Raw genomic sequence first — 18,925 nt, forward strand, 5'->3', positions numbered from 1 at the left:
CCTGTTATTGGAATTTTTCCACCTATTTTGTGTTCAAGGGAGTTGCGCCGCCACTGCTGCGGAGGCGGGCTACTGCTTATATCCATCGCCTCCTGCGAGATGATGGGTTTCAGCGGGTAACCCGCGGGGGTTGGGATTTGTGGCTTCTCCCGACGGGAGGAAGCCGTGCGACGTGCCGGCTCAGCGAGCCTTTCTTTTGAGATGGCAGGGCAGCCTTGGCTGCACCTGTCAGAAATGTGGTGGCCCTGCCTCGGCAGTGGCCTGAAGTTTGAGTGGTCTATTACCGCTCCAACTAACTTTGGTGGTGCCAGAGGCCGCCGTCAGCTGAACCTCTGGGATGTGAATGGTACCGACACCTAAGTGCCTTTCGGGTTAGGGACGGGGCAGGCACACATAAACAATGGCGTACTGTGTGCCCCCTGTCACCAGACGCCGCTCGTCCCACGGCGCACGACGTCAACATATGACTTGGATGCCTCTTCACTGAACTTTTTTCTTTCCTCAGGGTAACTTATTTCTTGTACTTTTAAATTGATTATTTGTTCTTCTTTTTTGAATACTTCGCAGGTTCGCGAGTAGGCTGCACGTCGCACTGCAATTTGCCCATTTTGTTTCCGTTGATTGGCAGTTGTCTGTATCATGTTCGGTTTGGGCGCATTTGCTGCAGGTCTCCTTTCCTCTGCATGTTTTGCTGCCATGTCCAAACCTTTGGCATTCGAAACATCTCCTAGGGTTAGGAACGTATGGGCGCACTGGGCACCTGATGAGTGGGACCCGGACACGGGCCAACGAGTTCTGCCGAATGTTAGCACAACGTAAGGTGTTTTTTCCTCCCCTTTACGCCTTATGGTGATGCGGCGAAGGGACGTTACGGCTTGGTTTCGCAAATTTTCGAAGAGCTCGTTTTCATCCTCTGCCATTAGCAGCCACTCAAAAATTACTCCCTGAACGCTGTTCAGGCTTCTATGAGGTGTTACTGCAATGTCGGCAAGTTTCTGTTGTTTGAGTAATGCACCACTCTGCTTTTTTGACTTGATCTCTACAAAGAGATCTGCGGGGAAGTTTTTTTTTTTGCTTTTATTCTTCGCCTATGTTAGTCGGTAGTCACTTTTTTATTACAAACGCTGATTGCGCGGCCATTGGAGCGTTTTGTTCAACAGCGTGGACTATCAGGAAATTTCTTTGCTTGGTTGGTAAAATATCCGGGTATTTTTTAAAGGCTGACTGAATTGCTTTGGCGGCCTTCGACAGGAACAATTGTTCAACCCTTACTTGTCAGCAATTAGCAGAGACAAAGGTTTTCCTTCAAATGCGAAATTGTTTTTTTTAATGAAAGCATCTTTCTTTCAGAATTGCTTCGCATCAACACATCACGCCGTCCGCGATACATCTGCTTCCCCCGAGGCTGCAAGCCTAGAGACTTGCCTGGCCATGGTCAGCAGTTCTAGCGCTGTCCTCTTAGGTTGCACAGCAAACTTTGGTCCGTGACCAAGGAACCGTTGAACATCCTCCAGGATAGACGTGACACCAACGAGGTGTACCAGGTTCACGACGCAGTTCTTCTTAGGAGGCACACGTGCACGCAGACTTGGTAGGATTCGCAGAAGCGGGCGGCATGGCCAGCAGTGGGCCGGAAGCCATCAAACATTACCAGCGAATGCAGAAACTGAACAGTCTCGCTCTGCCGTGCGCTACAGCAATGAGGGGTACTCTATTGCAGGGTTCGGCGAGTGACGAGGACAAAGAGCCCACTGAACTAGAAATGAACTTGAATAGAACAAAGAACTGTGGGAAATTTTCAGCAGATTTTGAAGTTGGAACTTTGATTCCTTCGGTGCGGTACCGTTTCCGGTTCCGACCTTTTTTTTGAGAGGAGGAAATTGAGAAGTCATGAGGCATGTAAGAATTAAGGGTTCCTATCCTGTTACTTGTGCTTGACACTTATAGACACAAGAAGGTCCCGGAGCCTCCCCCCCCCCCCCCCTGGTATACAGATGGGGAACGTGTCGGCCGGGGCTTGGCTATGGCCCAGACTGCAACCGTGCATGGTTTCTACACTCCACCTTACAACGAATCGCCAAGGTGCGGATGGCTGCTTCGGTATGGTGGCTAGGGGTCAGTGGTGGCGCCAAGCACCATCACCTTATGACTTAAGGTGCGCTAGCTGGCCATCCGTGAACATTTTCACACTGCCTTGACCCGACCTCGCATACAGACTCAATGGCGGCGACGGCACTATGGTCTCGTCCGTTTTGCACCATCGGCCCCTTCCACCCGTACCAACTGCCCTGGACTGCCAAGACGGTGCGGCTTCAGCAGCTTGCTCTGTGCTTGTCCCAACGACCACCATATCGCAGTCGGCTTTACTGGTTCCCTCCTGGCTTCTCCGACAGTATCGGACGAATGCACTGCAGTCTCCTTCTCTGATCCACATATTCCTGATCGCTGTCTTCCGGACACCAATCAAATTTCACGGTTCTTCTTTCTACAGGCTTCTTTAGCCGGAAAAAGACCTTTTTTTGCAGGTGAACTTGTTAAGGCGCCGCTAATCGCGAGGAAACCGTATTGTGCTATCTTTTTATTGACTAGTACCCCCGGATAAGCCCACGGGCTTCTGGAACGGTTGAACTACACAAAGCTGACGCATGTCGTCCACCATCCGACCATCAACGCAACGGTCTCACGCCGCGCGCAGTAGGTGCGGCTGCCGACGCTGAATATACTTTAGTATAATCTGTGTTCTTGCGATAACTTGCAATGCTAAGTAACTGACGGAACGAATTGCACAACATGATTGAAGGCTTCAACAGGCGAGCAGTACAGTGGGACCAAAAAATTGTGGCTCCAATCAACGCTGTGAAGGTGGTTGGACAGCGAAGCTGGAAAACGACACCCGATTACCCATTGCAACGTAACTTGAAAATTCACATAAGTGGCTCTACAAACAGTAAAAGCACAGACAAGTGAAATGTACATATTGGTCTTTATTACTTCACAATGACATTCCTGACTGGTTTATGATCAGTATGCTATACACTGAGATTTTCAGTTCGAAATGTCGAGATATTCTTTGTTAAGGTTAAATCAATGCGTGAACCATGAATGGCGGTTGCTTGAGTTGCATTGGTGAAAGACTTGAATTCGAATTCTTTCATTACGAATCGTATGAACCACTTGGTTTGCGGTTTTGATATATTCACATTAGAGACACCGACAATGGTGACGGGTGTGGTGTGATTTATTGGCAGTGATGAGAAGGGCGTTCGCATGAAGCACTCGATGTCAGCTTTGGGTGTATTCGGCGAGATGTATATCGTGAAAATTATGACTCCATCGCTTGCATTCACGGCACATGCATCACCGCAGTCGACTTGGCCTGATTGGAGTTCATACGCTGTAGCACAAGCTTCTTTGCGTAGATTGCGACGCCTGCAGCGCGGTTGTCCACTCACTTCGCACACACTGTTCCAGTGTAGTCGTTCACTTCCGTAACGTTTACCGTGAAACACACGTGGATATGTATTCTGTATTTATTTTATTACTTTCGTTTATTTTTTACTTTTGTATATTTTTTAATTTTTTATATTACGACTGCTTCATGATCAGTGTGATGTACGATTTCTGTGCTGCTGGGTACTGTTCCACTCGGAAGTAGCATTCAATTTTTCGTCTGCAGTTTCTGCTTATAACAATGACGACATGAAAATTTCTTTGGATGGTATAGGTATACAGCTTCGATGTAAAAATTAATATTAAGTATACTAATGTTCAAGTGCCTTGGAAAAGAACGACAGTTCATGGTATGGAGCATAGCACTGGCATACGTCTACACAGGGCAGGTAGTAACCTCAGAACCAGATTACGAGAGTGAAAGAACTACGTATAGAATGGGGTGGAGTGTATTTTGCCGCGAAGCTTAGTACTTTTTATTTATCACCAGGGCTGTCGGTACGCGCCTTTATCACTGTGTTTCTGACGAGAGGTGCGACTAGGTTTCTTTGGAATGATAGTAGCCACACGAAAATGTTTCTACAGCGTTCGAGGTTGGTGTAACTGGTTTTGGTGGCTCTCAAATGTTTCTAGTGACTTTAAAACTGAGCGCGGTAGACAGCGGAGGGGATTCCATACTTCGCAGACAGCCCAGCATTCAGGCACTCTCAGGTCACAACTAGTATGTTACCAATGTCCATCAAGAGGAAAGTGTATAACAGTCGTATATTAGCGGTACTCGCCTTTGAAGCAGAAGCATGGATCCTAAACAAATCCGAAACATGGATCCTAAACTTAAATTTAGGCAATGCAGCGAGTTTTGGAAGGAAAGTTTATACGTATTACGGTGAGACGTTGTAACTGATCAGATTGGGAACAACGGAGGTCAATGACATCCGGAGTGAAATCAGGAAGAAACTGGCATGGCGAGGCCACATAATACAGAGAGCAGATAATCGATTATCCCTAATGGCAACGGAATGAATTCCAGAAGAGAGCAAGCGTAGTAGGAGGCGGCAGAAAGTCAGGTGGGCAGATGAGATTAGGAGGTTTACGAGGCACCGCCGGCCAAGCACATTGCTACCTGCAGGCCGATGGGAGAGGTGTTATTTCTGCAGTTGGGGTGATGATGATTTCAGCACCTTAATCGCTATTGCCAGCTTTCGGTGACACTCTTCCGTCATCTGATACGTGCCGTCATTGATCATCATCACCGTTACCACCAGCTTGATTACGTCCACTGCAAGACAAATGCCTCTCATATCTCTCTCCAATTGATCTCGTCTTTTGCCAGCGGCGGCCACCTTATCCTCTCAAAGTTCTCAATCTCGTCCGCCCCGCCTAACTTTCTGCTGCCCCATGCTGCGCTTTTCTTATCTTGGAATCCATTGTTACCCTTACGGACCAGTGGTTATCTTGCCTTCACATTACATGCCCTGCAGAAGGCCATTTCTTCCTCTTGATTTCGACTAAGATGTTATTAACACGCGTTTGTTCCCTGACTCATTCTGCCCTCTTTCTGTCTTTTAAAGTTACACCTATTATGTTCTGTCCGACAACCGCCTGCATTGTTCCAAATTTAACCTGAACCCTTTTCGTTAACATCCACGCTTCTGCTCTATATGCGAGAACCGGGAGAATGCAGCGGCTCTATGCATTTTTTTTTGGTGGTGGTGGTGGGGGGGGTTGCTTGCAAACTTCCATTCATGATATTATATTACCTACCAAATTCGCTCCACCCTAATCTTACACTGTCAGCAATTTCGCTCTCGTGGTCTGTACAGTGTTATGCGTTTTTATCGTGAAGACTTTAAACAGTTTCCCCGCCTCAACCGCTGGCTCATTTGCCGTGAAACTGCACACAGAGCTCGCGTATTATGGTAACTTTTGTATCGTAGCAAGTTTGACAACGGTAGTTACTTAGTTGAGCCGTGCATGATGCGAAAACGCAATCGTCTACGTAGAGATCGGCGAACCAAACCCCGCAGACGTTTTTTCACTAAGTTGGGGCAGTGGCGCCATCTGTCTTTGGCAGTAGAAAGCGTAACGACAAAGCCGCCGAGGCGAGCGTTTCGAGAAGCGCGGCCCTTTGAATATGCCATTCCGGCCGTTTCGTCTGCTTCAACTGAAGCGCTTGTAACATTTTCGGCTAATTGAGCAGAAAATATCAAAACAACAGATTTAAAGAGCCTTTACCTTTCAAAGAATATTGTTTGCAACGCTCGTCTCGGGGGCCTTTACAAGACGCTTTCCACTGCCGAAAACAGATGGCGCCACTGCCGCCACTCAGTGAAAAAGCGTCGTCTGCAGGTTTTGGTTGCCGATCTCTACGTAGACAATTATGTATTCTCATCATGCGCGGCTCAGCTAAGTAAGTACCGTTGTCAAACTTGTTACGATACAAAAGTTACCATAACACGCAAGCTCTGTGTGCAGTTTCACGGCAAATGAGCCAGCGGTTGAGGCGGAGAAATTTTTAAAGTGTTCACAATAAAAACACACAACAATGTATATGCGGTAACTACTTGCTCTAAGTAGACGTATTCCCTTAAGGGCTCATTCACACTTGAGAGTCGCAGAGGTCGCGCGACCAGCAGTCGCCTGCGACTACACCGAAGTTCGACAACACCGATGTTCACACTTGGAAAGGCGACCTGCGGGTCCCCTTCTCGTTTGAAATGAGAACTCTTGGGAATGACGCCGTTCGCGCGCTTTCGAGAGTTTCGTCTGCTTTGGCCGCGTCTCCTGCGCTCGCGCTTGGCACTCGAAAGTGCTCTGGTCACTCGATATTAGCAATTGGCTGCGACGACCTGAGCGGAGAGGAGGATATAGCGGCAATGTGCACCGCGGCCGTACAAGCGGCCTGCCAGCCAGCCTGAATGCCGGCCGCTAGCATCAGAAAAATGCGCTAGTATGTTGTTTGTTCGCGTTCATACCATGCTCTGGGAAGTCGAAATTCAAAAATGAATCAGTTTTGAAGGTCGTTGGCCAATACCGAGTTGCTGGATACAAGCAAATTTCTTCTCATAGCCGCTTTGCTGCTGTTGCCCAAAGCGGCTCGATCGCCTGGCGTCTGTTTCTCCGCTCCTGAAGGCGTCGCGGAAATCGAGCATATTTTTATATTATCATGAGACGGGGTTCACAATAAATCCGTAGCGAAAGTAGCATCTTGGTTACAGCGCTGGTCGGTTCCGAAACGCCCTCAGCTGCGGCATCGATGTGAAACCGGCTAGGCTTAGTGACGAATACGGCAGCTCGGCGCACCCGCGAGCGGCGTCGTTGCCGAAAGGTCGGATCGCTCGCTGATTGGTTCAGCGGTTTGCGACTCGCAGTCGCGAGGCTGCAAAATCGAGCAGCGAGCGACCGGCCCGCGACTGTCGCTTTTTGACCAACACGACCGTTTGCGACTGTCGCATTTCGACCAAAACGGTCGCGCGACCTCAGCGACTCTCAAGTGTGAATGGGCCCTAATGCAGCGACTCGCTACATATCCTAAATTGCCGTTCTTTATCGAGGCTTTCGAATTTCCAACGTTTAATCTTCAGAGACGTCGTTCTGCTTTGCCTGTCTAAGTGTTTGCTTTGCAATTCTTACCATCAAGGCAACGTCATCAGAGCATCGCCACCACTAAGGGATTCTCCATTAACTCTTATCGCCCACTGTTGACAATCCAGTGCCCTGACTACCTTCTGTAAATAGGCGGTGAATAGCACTAGAAAAAACGTGCCTGCCTGACACTTGCCACTTGTAACAATTATCAAAAGTTGGGATCAGCCACAACTGCATCACGTGCTTCACGCTGCGAAAACATGACAACGGAAGCCCCAAAAGCACCTTTTTCAAAACAGTGACTTTTTACACATTTGAAAAGATTTCAATAGGCTTCAAAGATTTCAAAGATTCAATAGGCTGTTCTTGTTCGGCCATAGGCAAGCAAAGCGACTGCTGTTATTTTTTCTCCCAGTGTAAGCCCGGGCATGAAGACAACCCCTGCAGCGAAATTGTACCGTCCTCAAGCGCAGCTTCCCTGAACATTGCCTATTAGCGCAATCTAGTGGTCTACAGCAGCGATTTCCAGTTAACCTAGATGGAATATATTCAACTGTAATATTGAAAAAACTTAAAGCGCGGCGAGGTTCTGCGGGAACTGGTTTACAATAGGCCTACTCTTGCTACGTTGTGCCAAAACTATCTCTCATAATTGTTACTGCGGTCGAACCATCTCGTTCTGTTGGCCCTATACACTCAATCGCGTTTACCAAGCATTGAAAATTCCTGTCGCAAATTTGAAACTTCAGCACCGTGCCAAGCATGATAGCAGCCGTACAAACTAGACGCGTTTTTACAGATTTCCGAGCCTTGCTTACAGAGTGCGATCAGGTGTGGGTGTACCTGCAGGTTCTCCAGTAAGAAGTCGTGCTCGAGGACGTCTCTGTGTATGGCAACGAGGAGGTTAATCGCACCGGGCGTCCACTGCATAGTCGACACCGCCGCCGTGGCCTGGCACAACACCACCATCCACACGCCGCCGCTGCCTGCGTTGCACATTTATGGAGCACAGCAGACATTGTTCTATAGCAAAACATTTGATCTCTATATATTTCTTTGTCTTATGTTCTTTTTTTGCTCGAACTGTGTGAATCATGCACTGCTGCATATTTTAACCTATTGCATATTTTTTTGCTTTTTTTTCTCTCGAAGATTGAATATGTGTTTTGTATAGATTGCACTGTAAATATTTTCTTACCTTTCACTACGGGCATACGGCGTTATTTTGTAATTTCTATCACTCCTTCATTCTCCTTATGTTCACCTTCCAGACTTAGCAATCCTCCTTAATGTTACAAGACTGCCTTTTACATGAGTTTTATTATAATTCATGCTCAAGTCTTATCAGCTGAGCCCACCGCATCTCCAACTACACGAACCACGAGAAAGCAGTTTTCCCTTACCTTGTCCAGAAATTTGCGCATCTCTCATTTCTGCTTTTTTGTTCGCAACCAAAGGGACTTGAACAACTTGCCCAAAACCATCGTACTTCATTCCGGCTCATCATCTTCCAGATAACCTTTGAAAGAATCCTGGGCCCTGAAATCCACTCCCTCATGTAATACCCCTTAATGGAACCTTTTAGCTCCTAGTAAATGAATAAACAATACTTCTACATGCTCCTACTAAGGCATGCAGTATAAAAAAAAATAGATAATAGAGATAGCCCAGCGCCATATTAGTGCGATAGTCCTTGCGTCGAAATCACGCGGTTGTGTTCGGTAGCCGTGACAGCTGCGTTTTGCTTTATTTCTTTACTTAGAGATGCTGACGATCAGATAGGGACCAGCCGGGAGTGGTTTCACCAAACTAATGCGAGAAGGAAAAGTTGATAGTAACGCGCAGTGCAGCAACATATAGTCACAATAAAAAATTTAAAAATCCAGCATCAATATTGCCTTTCACACCTGGCCGCTTTCTCGGCGCCTGCAAATGTTCGCAGTGGAAGTCGCGGCCGTGCCTCAAGCGGGAATGTGTCTCGTTGAAGTGCTCGACATTCCTGGCCCGCTCTGTGTGTTTACTGCTAGTTTAATAATAACCAGCTGATGTATACGACTTGTCATCCCCCGACCCTTTGTTACGATCAAGCACGAACCCATTCGCGGTAATCGAGCGAAAACGTGGCATCCGCGCAGGAGTGGCGAAATATTGTCCCCATATCACCACAATCGTGCTAAAACCCGTGGAAAACTCTACAAAGAACAACAGTTAGCTCGGCGCGTAGAATGCCTGCCCGGACATGAACAGCTTGAGGCGTGTCCCGAAGTCAGATGCTAGCAACGCGAATATGGTTTCCTAACAGCGAGGTAAGCGTAGCAGCATAAACGAATTGTCGTGCATGCTAAGATTTCTAAAACGACAGCGTTACTGCTCCCGTTCTGCAGAAAACCCGGCGTCGTCTTCGGCGTTGGAGCGCAAAATCCCCGCAGAAGCAACCTAGGTGGGCCACCTAGGTCACGTGACCTTAGGGCGTCATCACAACCTGCTGCACGGATTGCGAGAAAACTTTCCACCGTGATAGATTAGCGTTAAATTAGAGATTGGTCGCTAGAGGTTGCTCGGCAATAGCAATCTGGGTCGCACAAGTCATACCGGTGGCAGCACCTACCATCGCACGGCAGTGGCGCATCGCTCAAGAGTTGCAGCGCTGCGCCAGGAGAGGTATGAGGACTCCCAGCGACTTATGGATGTGAAAAATGACCAAATCCACGTGCATGGGCATACATTGAGTAATGCTATCGCGCCTTACCCTTAAGGCGGAGCTTCCGCTCTAGTTTTTTCATCGTTGCTTTCTTAGACAAAGCCACGAGGTCCTCATGGAGCGCGAGACGTCAACCAAAAAAAGCAAGCCAGAAGCGAGATGATGCGGAAGCTGATAAAGTGGCCCGATTTTCAGGCGAAGGCTTTACTAGACTCGCAACGAGAAAAGCCGGCGGCGTGCGTGAGCGTGTCTGTGGGCTCGCCGTTGGTACAGAAAATCCCTGCCACGGCAAGAAAAAATAGGTTGACGTCATCAAGCGGCCACATGACGAACAGGACCAGCCCAGCAACGCCACTTCACACAATGATATACATGTCTTTCGTCTGTGTACTCGGCACTGCCGGCCCTGATGTGGCACATGTTTTCCCTACAGCATTCGTACCAAAATAATGACGCAGCCGTTTCTCATACAGCGTACCGGATGGTGTTATATGATTTGTTGATCCATATTGCTTACGCGTACTAATGAAGTTGGAGGCTAACTTGCGAAAGGGATTCGAGCCGACGATTTATTATACATCAAATATATGCTTTTTAAGAATTTTTCCCGCCGTCCCTTAAGGTGCGGTTGATGTGTCCACCGAGATTTAAGAAAATTACGGTGCCATTTGCTTTCCTCAAAAATCAATTTTTTCATCAAAATAGCGATGCAACCGTTCGTCGTACACCGTCTCGGGTGGCGTTATACACCCCTGTGTATGGGTGTATATGGGTCCATGCACTCTAGGAGAGTAATGCTTTCGCACTGACACACACAAGGAGTTTCTGACGAATTTTATTTTGAATATAGCTGCAAATATTCTCCGTTCTGTCTCTGAGAGCCGGGAAACGGTAGCAACCACGCGATGCGGCGAGCGGTCACGCCCACTTTTGCAGGCATGTATCTCAACGCAGCCCTTTGTTCTATCACCGTTGACCCTATGATGGTGCCACGGAACTCCCCGGAGAACACTCTGACCGAAAGAATAGACTAGGCGACAGGTGCACCCACACAAACTCGCATTTAATACACCCTACGTGACACACACTCTAGAACACGAAACTAACAAAACTAACACAATAAAAATATACACGACCAGGGAACACTGCAACCAGCGTCTACTACTAGTGTTCTCCTGTTAGTGGTCGGCGTTCCTCCTCACGTATTGGTTCGGTGCAGCTGCGGCGTTGTATAGATGCAGTAGCCGGCGTCGAAGCGGCGTTCGACATGCTTTGGCTGGTGTCGCTGGCGGCATCGCTGGATGCGTCGTTGGCTGCGTCGTATAAGCTCCCGGTCAAAGCGCCCGTGGAGGTGATGCCGGCGTTGTTGGCGTTGAGGGCACCACCCGGATGGGTGGCAACAACGCTGGAGACACCCCTGGCCGTAGCAGGTGGTGCCGTAGTGGAGGCCCCTGGAATAATTTCGACCACCTGGGGATCTTTAACGTGCACTGACATCGCACAGCACACGGGCGCCTTAGCGTTTTTCCTCCATAATAACGCAGCCGCCGCGGTCGGGTTCGAACCCGGGAACCCCGGATCAGTAGTCGAGCGCCCTAACCACTGAGCAACCGCGGCGGGTTAGGAACCAATAACCCGAAACGATTTCCGCAAGACCCTCCTCCACTTGGATACTGCCAATAGTTCTCAGTGGAATAGCGTCAGGATAACGAGTGGCCACGTCAACCAGAGTAAGCACATGTCTGTTGCCTTTGGTGGATACTGGAGAGATTGGCCCCACAATGTCAATAGCCACTCGCTGAAACGGTAGGTCGATGGCTGGCATCTTGCCCAGAGGTACGGGACCAACTTTTCCCTTCGGAACTGTGCGCTGGCACACGTCACATGAGTGAACAAAGCGCTTAACGTCACTCTGAACACCCGGCCAAAAGAACTCCTCGGTGATCCTAGACACCGTTTTTTAAACAGCCTGGTGTCCGGCCATAATGGCCCCATTGCCTAAGCGTAGCGCGGTCTCTCGCATATCTCTCGGCAACAGCAGCTGTTGGACCCGCCTTCTTGAACTAAATATGCATTTCATGTGCAGAAGATCATTTACCAATTGATATTCGAATGACGTGCGACTCTTCTTTCTTTTCCCTTTTTTCCCGACTCTTTCGAAGCAGGTCTTCAGGCTCGGGTCTTCTTTTTGCCTAATTGCAATTTCGCCCGGTGTTACGCTCAGGCACATCGTAAGACAAGTAGAGAGTGGATGCTGCGTTGCTCGGGCTGTCGCTTGAGCTCTTTTCTCCACTGCCGACGAAAAACTGACTGCACCCGTCTGAGCTGTCGCGGGCATTTCCTCCTTTGGATGCTCTTCAACGTTGAGCATCCTCCACTCGGGATCGGGGTCTTCGACACTTCTTGCCCCCGTAATGTTTGCCAAGATGGGATCGTAGATGGGTTGGACTCGCCCATTTTGCCACTACCTGCCCCGTATAATATGGCGTGGAAACTAGGATCCTGGCTTCAGGAAGATACCTAACTGTGCTATCTACTAGAGTGACAGCCAACGCTTCCCCTGCTAGATCCTCGTCCTTTACCAGGCTTCTCCGAACCAAGACTGTGTCGGCTCCGCTGTCTCTAAGCACAAATATAGGACGGTCCCCTATTTGCCCAACCACCACCGGCATTGCTGCTTTTGACTTGGATGTTCCACTCACTGCCTCATTTTCCAGCGGCGTTTGCTCTTCTTTCAGCTGTGGAACTTCGGGTGGCGTGACAAATTTTACCCTAGAGTCCACAACGAATGCCGCTCGGTACTGCGTTCTGTATCGGCATTCATCCAGAGTATGACCCCTCCTCTTACAACCTTGACACAAAACCAGCATTTTTGGGCAGTGCTTGTTGTCCGACAGTCAACTGCACGGTGTCCCACCTTTCCGCATATAAAACAACTTACTGGCCCCTTAGATTCACCGCCAAATGCTCCTGGTGTTGCCGCATCTGTCTCTAGCATCCTTTGGGTTCCCTCCTTTGCCTTACTCAAATTTCTTAGCCCTTGAGCCTCGAGGAATTGGTCTGCAGTGTCGGCGAACTCTTCCTCTGAACACAACTTTCTTTCTTTCAGGAATAGCGCTAGCTTTGAGCTGCAACACGCTAAAAATTGCTCTTTGGCTAGCTTTTCACGCATCCCTTCAATACTCTTTTCTGTTTTTGACATATCAAGCCACCTATCAAAATAGTTGGTCAGCCTGCAGGAAAACTGCTCAGCGGTTTTTGAATCCTCAAGTTTCGGGGCGCTAAATTTCTCACGAAAACCCTCTGCCATAAGCCTGAATCTTTGGAGGAGCGCCTTTTTGACTTTCTCGTAGTCTATGGACACTGCAGCAGGCATCCTTCCAAACACATTCAGTGCCTCTCCGATTAAACACATGCTCAATGGCGTGGCCCATACACTGCGCTCCCAGCCTTGCCCCAAAGCTATCTGCTCGAATCGTTGCAGATATGCGTCCAGATCATCTCTTTTGGCATCGAAAGGAGCCATCAGCTTCCTTAGACAAAGTCTGGCCGGTGTAGGAGACTCTTTACTCGCTAAGGAACGCTGATCACGGTCCGTGATCTCATATCTTCCCTCGACATGCACCTCTTTTCTCAAAAGAAACTCCTTCTCCCGTTCTATCCTTCTTTTATTCTGTTCTGCTTTTCTCTCTGCCTCGCCAACTCTTTTATCTTCTGGCTCTTGTGCCTCGCGAGCTCTTTTCGCCTTCCACTCTTCTGCTTCGTGAGCGTTTGCGCGTGATTGCGCCCTTTCCTCTCTCTGCATATCTGCCTCCTCTTTCTGCTGGTCGCAGAGACGCATCGCCTCTTCCTTGCTTAACCCAAGCTTGAGCGCCAGTTCTAACATTCTTGGCAAATCCATACTTTCTGCCGTCGAGAGATCGGAAAAATCCGAGACAAAGCAAAAAGAAAAAAGAAATGTATCCTGGCACAGGCTCGCCAATTATCTTTCCCACGGATCTCCCCGGAGAACACTCGGACTGAAATAATGGTCAAGGCGACAGGTGTACCCACACAGACGCCCATTTAATACACCCTATGTGACACACAGGCTAGAACACTAAACTAACAAAACTAACACAAAGCACAAAGAATAAAAATACACACGACCCGGGAACACTGCTACCAGCGTCTACTATTAGCGTTCTGCTCTTAGTGGTCGGAGTTCGGCTCACGGTTGGTTCGGTGCAGCTGCGGCATTGTATTTGTCCAGTAGCCGGCGTCAAGGTTGCGTTCGACGTGCTTGGGCTGGCGTCGCTGGCGGCGTCGTCGGCTGCGTCGTACAAGCTCCCAGTCCAAGCGCCCGTGGAGGTGATGCCGGTGTTGTTGGCGTTGGGGGCACCACCCGGATGGGTGGCAACAGCGCTGGAGACACCCGTGGCCGCAGCAGGTGGTAGCGTCCTCCGTTGACTCCCCGGAACGGGCTCAGGAACTACAGGAAGTTCACGATGCGAAGCCGTAGAACGCGCGCTCACCGGAGCAGTAGCCGGCGTCGCTCTTCCATCCGAAGCGTCCCTGACGCGCCGGAGCCTCCGCTTCTCTGTTCTTCGCCCCGTGCCTCGCTCTCCTTCGCCTTTTTATAGCATTGGCGTTAGTCCACATAAGCCTTGTCGTTGTCTTCTCCTCTTCTCCACCAATCATTTCTCTCCACTTCACCGAATGCTTGTTCTTCAACTTTTTTATTCTTCGGTTAATCCACGTCGTCTTCTTCACACCTCTTTCCTGCATAATTTTATTTTGGACGCCTTATTATATATGACAGGTGGCACCGGTGAATGTCGCAGTGACTAGGCGTAAGGCTCTTCGGAGCTGCTTGTAGCGATTGGGAGGACCTTCAGCGGTCGTCAGATGACGTCCAAGGAGAATGTCACGGATACCGTAAGACGACATTTAAGGAATGAGGCATGGGGAAAACCTCTTTCCCTCTCCGTCTCGCCGCGACCGACCATCATCCATCACTTGTCCGCACAGTGCGGCTTTAGCAGGGGGGAAGCTTCTGCTGGGGTAAGTGGTGGTAGCGACATTAGTGCAGCTTAAGACCTTAGACGAGCTTTGCTGTGTAGCCAAAACGCTTGCGGCATTGCAGACACATATTCGACAAAGTCCACTTTGGGAGTTCTTCCATCCGCCATGATCTTCCTGAAGCTCAAATTGCCTTCATCGCTTCTTGGACGTAAGCTTTCATATTGTATGCTCTTTATTCCAGAAAGAGCAGTCCGACGGAACCGTGCCTGTTGTAATCGGCTTATGAGTGTGCAGTGCAACAAAGGGGCTACCTGTCTAGCAATTTCGGGGGGAACTTACTCACAGCAAGGGACGAAGTGATCAGGCAATATTCCTATTTAACGCCGAGACAAAGAACGGCGAGTTGTGTGCGAGTGAGTGGTTATGAAAGTGAAGAAACGGAGTGGAATATGTGCTCTGGTGCATTACTGGACTCTCTGGTGAGAACAGAAGCGCTCAACCTTTCAGGCGAGTAAGATGCGCTCGGTATAAGCACTTTGTAGTGAAGAGACAGCCTGTCTGCAGCGGCGTCTTCCAATGGCCTCGGCTAGGTTTGACCGCGTAACTCAACGTGAATGCTCTAAAGAATTAGAGATCACTGCTGCAACCCGCATTGGAGGAATGCGCACGAGCAATTGACGCCTCCTCGACATTGGCCGCGTTTCAAATTAGGCGCCATGGTTGCTTTCCCGCTCACCTAATTGTCCAATGTTTTCCTATTTCCATAATTACACAACCTTCATTATCCAGTTTTACTGTGATTATGCCTCCTATTATCGATCCATTGAACAAAAATTATTACCCAATTGGTAACCGATCGACTGCCTAATTTCTTATTCATTTTTCTTGTCCAATTAATAGCTATTTGATTAATTATCAATTAATTATTCATTTATTTTGAATATACCCTCTTTTTATCTCAATCACCCGTTTTCAGTTTCGAAATTTGGCATCGTGGTAGCGTCTATTGAGTTCTGCTTACAATGAATTCTCTAATCACTGCACATCAATCAAGCTTTTTAAGTGATTACTTTTCCTTCATCTAACAGTCTTCAATAAATCTAAAACCTTTATTTGCCCTTTACCACAGTTTTCTGCTATTTTACCGTCCAATGCAGTTCTCCCGTCCAGTACTATATCGATGTACGTGCTATATATTTGGACGCTTTTTGACATTATTGGCTCTAATTAAGGGCACAGGGTAAGGTAAAATTAGAAAAAAATCGTTTTTTTTTCTTTTGGAATTTTAGAAGTTCAATTCTTTCTACACATGTTCCAGGATCGCACTTTCTTCAGAAAGCCATATTTACGGCTGAAAAACGCTTTTTCTGAAACCAAGTAGTGAGCGGCCACGCCCCTTTCAGGATTAACGTCAATTTTTTCATCCAAAAAGTCCACCACCTGATTTCAAAACTTGTCTAAAATCAGCTACATATAAAAAATTGTCTGGCAACTATTTACAGCTCCTCTTTTTTAGCCAAGACAATCCTGAGACGCTTTGCAAGTTTTTTCCACGTTTCTGCAACCTTCATGCAGCTGCGTCCGAGTGCTATCCCTTTCGATCAGTATTGTAAATTGTGCCGGTGTTGGTTGCTGCTGATAAGATCAGATGCCCAGGGCAAAGAAGGCCTTACAGGCGTGAATTTCACGGCAACCGCTACGCTCATCGTGAAAAAGCAAAAGGATGTCCACGACCGAATGAGATCCCGAACGCCGAACGCGCCAGCTCCTGGACATCGAAGCTTTCAAGATTTTCTCTGTGCTTCCAGGAAGAGGATGTGCTACAGAGCAGCAGCCAATATGCCTTAATGGACATGGACTGCATTTGTGCCGCAACTACACAGATTTGTGTGTGCAGAGAGTGCGGTGGAAGTGTTGAGCTCATCGAAATTGTGACAAAACGGGTAGGTGTTGCAAGCGTTTACAGTTTGAACTGTGAAGTGTGTAGTGCCGCACAACGATTTGAGATGTCGAAGAAAACTACTTCTGGCCTCTATGAAGCCAACCTCAGGTTAGTGTATGCCTTGAGGTCCATAGGTAAGGGAATGGCTGCAGGAAATATACTCTGTGCTATGCTAAACCTTCCTAAGCCGCCGACAAAGTTTGCGAAATACAATAACAGCTTCTAGGTCACATCGAAGCTGCTGCTCAGGAGTCGATGAAAAGGGCAGCTGACGAAGCTGTGCAGATGAATGAGGGGGATAAAGACATCGCAGTTGCTCTTGATGGAAGCTGGCAGAAGCGAGGCCATACTTCCAATAACGGCATAGTCTCTGCGACCAGTGTAGACTCTGGGAAAGTGCTGGATGTGGAGGTTTTGTCTAAACGTTGTCCAAAGTGCAGCATCAAGAGTACAAACAGTGACCCCCTTCATAGAGAGGTGTGCCAAAGCAACTACCAAGGCACCAGCGGTGGAATGGAAGTCGCAGGAGCACTGAAAATTTTCGGCAGGAGTGAGGAGCTTCACGGCGTTCGATACGTCAAATACCTTGGGGATGGTGACAACAAGGCTTTTATTGCTGTGAAGGCACAAATGCCATATGGTGATTCCGTTGAAATATCCAAGGTTGAGTGCATAGGGCACGTGCAAAAAAGGATGGGCACAAGGTTACGAAGGCTAAAAAAAGGAAACAAAGCAGGAAAACTCTCTGATGGAAAGAGCCTCTCGGGCCGAGGCCGACTGACTGATGCAGTAATAGACAAGCTCCAGACGTACTATGGTTTGGCCATCAGAAGAAATGTAGGAAACCTGGATGAAATGCGAAAGGCCGTTTGGGCAACCTTCTTCCACTTATCGGCCACAGACGATGACCCATGCCATGGACTTTCCCAAAGGGACCTGATACGTGGTGTGCCTTCAACAGAAGTCAGTCAGAGGGCAAGCCATTTTTCCACAAGGAGAGTTTGCCTGCATCTGTCTTGAAGGCTATCAAACCCATTTATAGGGAGCTATCGAAGGCTGAGCTCCTAGAGAAGTGCCTGCATGGGCGAACTCAAAATGCAAATGAGTCGTTCAACCATGTTGTTTGGGAACGCGCGCCAAAGAATGTGTTTGTTAGGCTTCGGACCCTACGGATGGCAACACTGGATGCTGTTCTTTCATTTAATGATGGTAGCATCGCACGGGCCAACGTTTTGAAGGCGTGTGGATTGAACCCAGGGAGCAACACCATCAAGTGGCTGAGGGAAGCTGACCATAAGCGCATGTACTTTGCGGACCGAGCAACATGACAGCTTACAAAAGAGGCCCGACAGTCAAAACGACAAGCCTAAAAGCGAAAAAATGACGGCGACAGTGACTACGAAGCAGGGGGCTATTAAACCAATTACTATGGAGGCGTTTCTGCGAATAAAAAATGGTTTTTCACATCTTTTTTTTCTTTACGCTCTATTATCTCAAAACAGTGTTTTTTCTTACAAAGGTACCATTATTTCCAATTCCTTTCAAGACAGACGGCTGATTTTTTTTTGCAATCATCTACATAAGTGTTGCCAACTACTGTACTAGAATTAAGCAATTTCACTGAGCAGTTATTCTGTTATGAATATTGAAATGCGCAAAGAAAAGCCAGATTTGTGTACTACCGGAAAAAATTTTATTAAAAATCGAATTTTCAACACATTTCAAATATTCTAGTTCAGTAAAAAGAGCACAAAATTTGGCAAACAATGATATATGTATTATTAGGCTTCTGTTATTAGTTAGTGAGAAACATGTACCTCAACATGGCCTAAAATGCATGGGAAGTATAGGGCTTACCCTGTGCCCTTAACTTGCTAGTCATCTTATTGACAATTTTTGGGGAATCATCCTCATCATCCTTTATCGATTATAACCATTGGTTTGACGCTAGCTTATCTGAGAACGTCACAACTGCTGCGGACAGGTTTTGGTGGCACGACACAGGTTCATTGCCTAGAAATGCTTTCGCATTAGTAAACATTAACGACGAGCTACCTGGGTTTGATTTGCATTCCAGTTTATTGTCCCGGCGTTATGTGCATTCCTTGCGGCTTCGAACTCACCCCGGCATGTTTTTAAACCGCATAACGAGACGCAACACCGTCCACTACGTTCGCCTGCGTGTTCTGCCAGATATTATCGCCGTCAGTTGGGTTTGGATATGCGGAACTCGTGCGTTC

General features: G+C 48.0%; 1 protein-coding gene across 1 annotated transcript in view; it reads right to left on the reverse strand.

Moving 5' to 3' along the window:
• The window catches only part of LOC144095163 (calcium-activated chloride channel regulator 4-like), a 601,494-nt gene that overhangs the window by 499,687 nt on the left and 82,882 nt on the right, over window positions 1-18,925 (reverse strand). The window contains exon 2 of the mRNA XM_077628955.1: window positions 7,882-8,024. Within this exon, the coding sequence (XP_077485081.1) occupies window positions 7,882-8,024 (143 nt within the window). The remainder of the gene's footprint in view (window positions 1-7,881; window positions 8,025-18,925) is intronic.

This window comes from Amblyomma americanum, chromosome 6, assembly GCF_052857255.1.
Source record: "Amblyomma americanum isolate KBUSLIRL-KWMA chromosome 6, ASM5285725v1, whole genome shotgun sequence".
NCBI classification, from domain to species: Eukaryota; Metazoa; Arthropoda; class Arachnida; order Ixodida; family Ixodidae; genus Amblyomma; species Amblyomma americanum.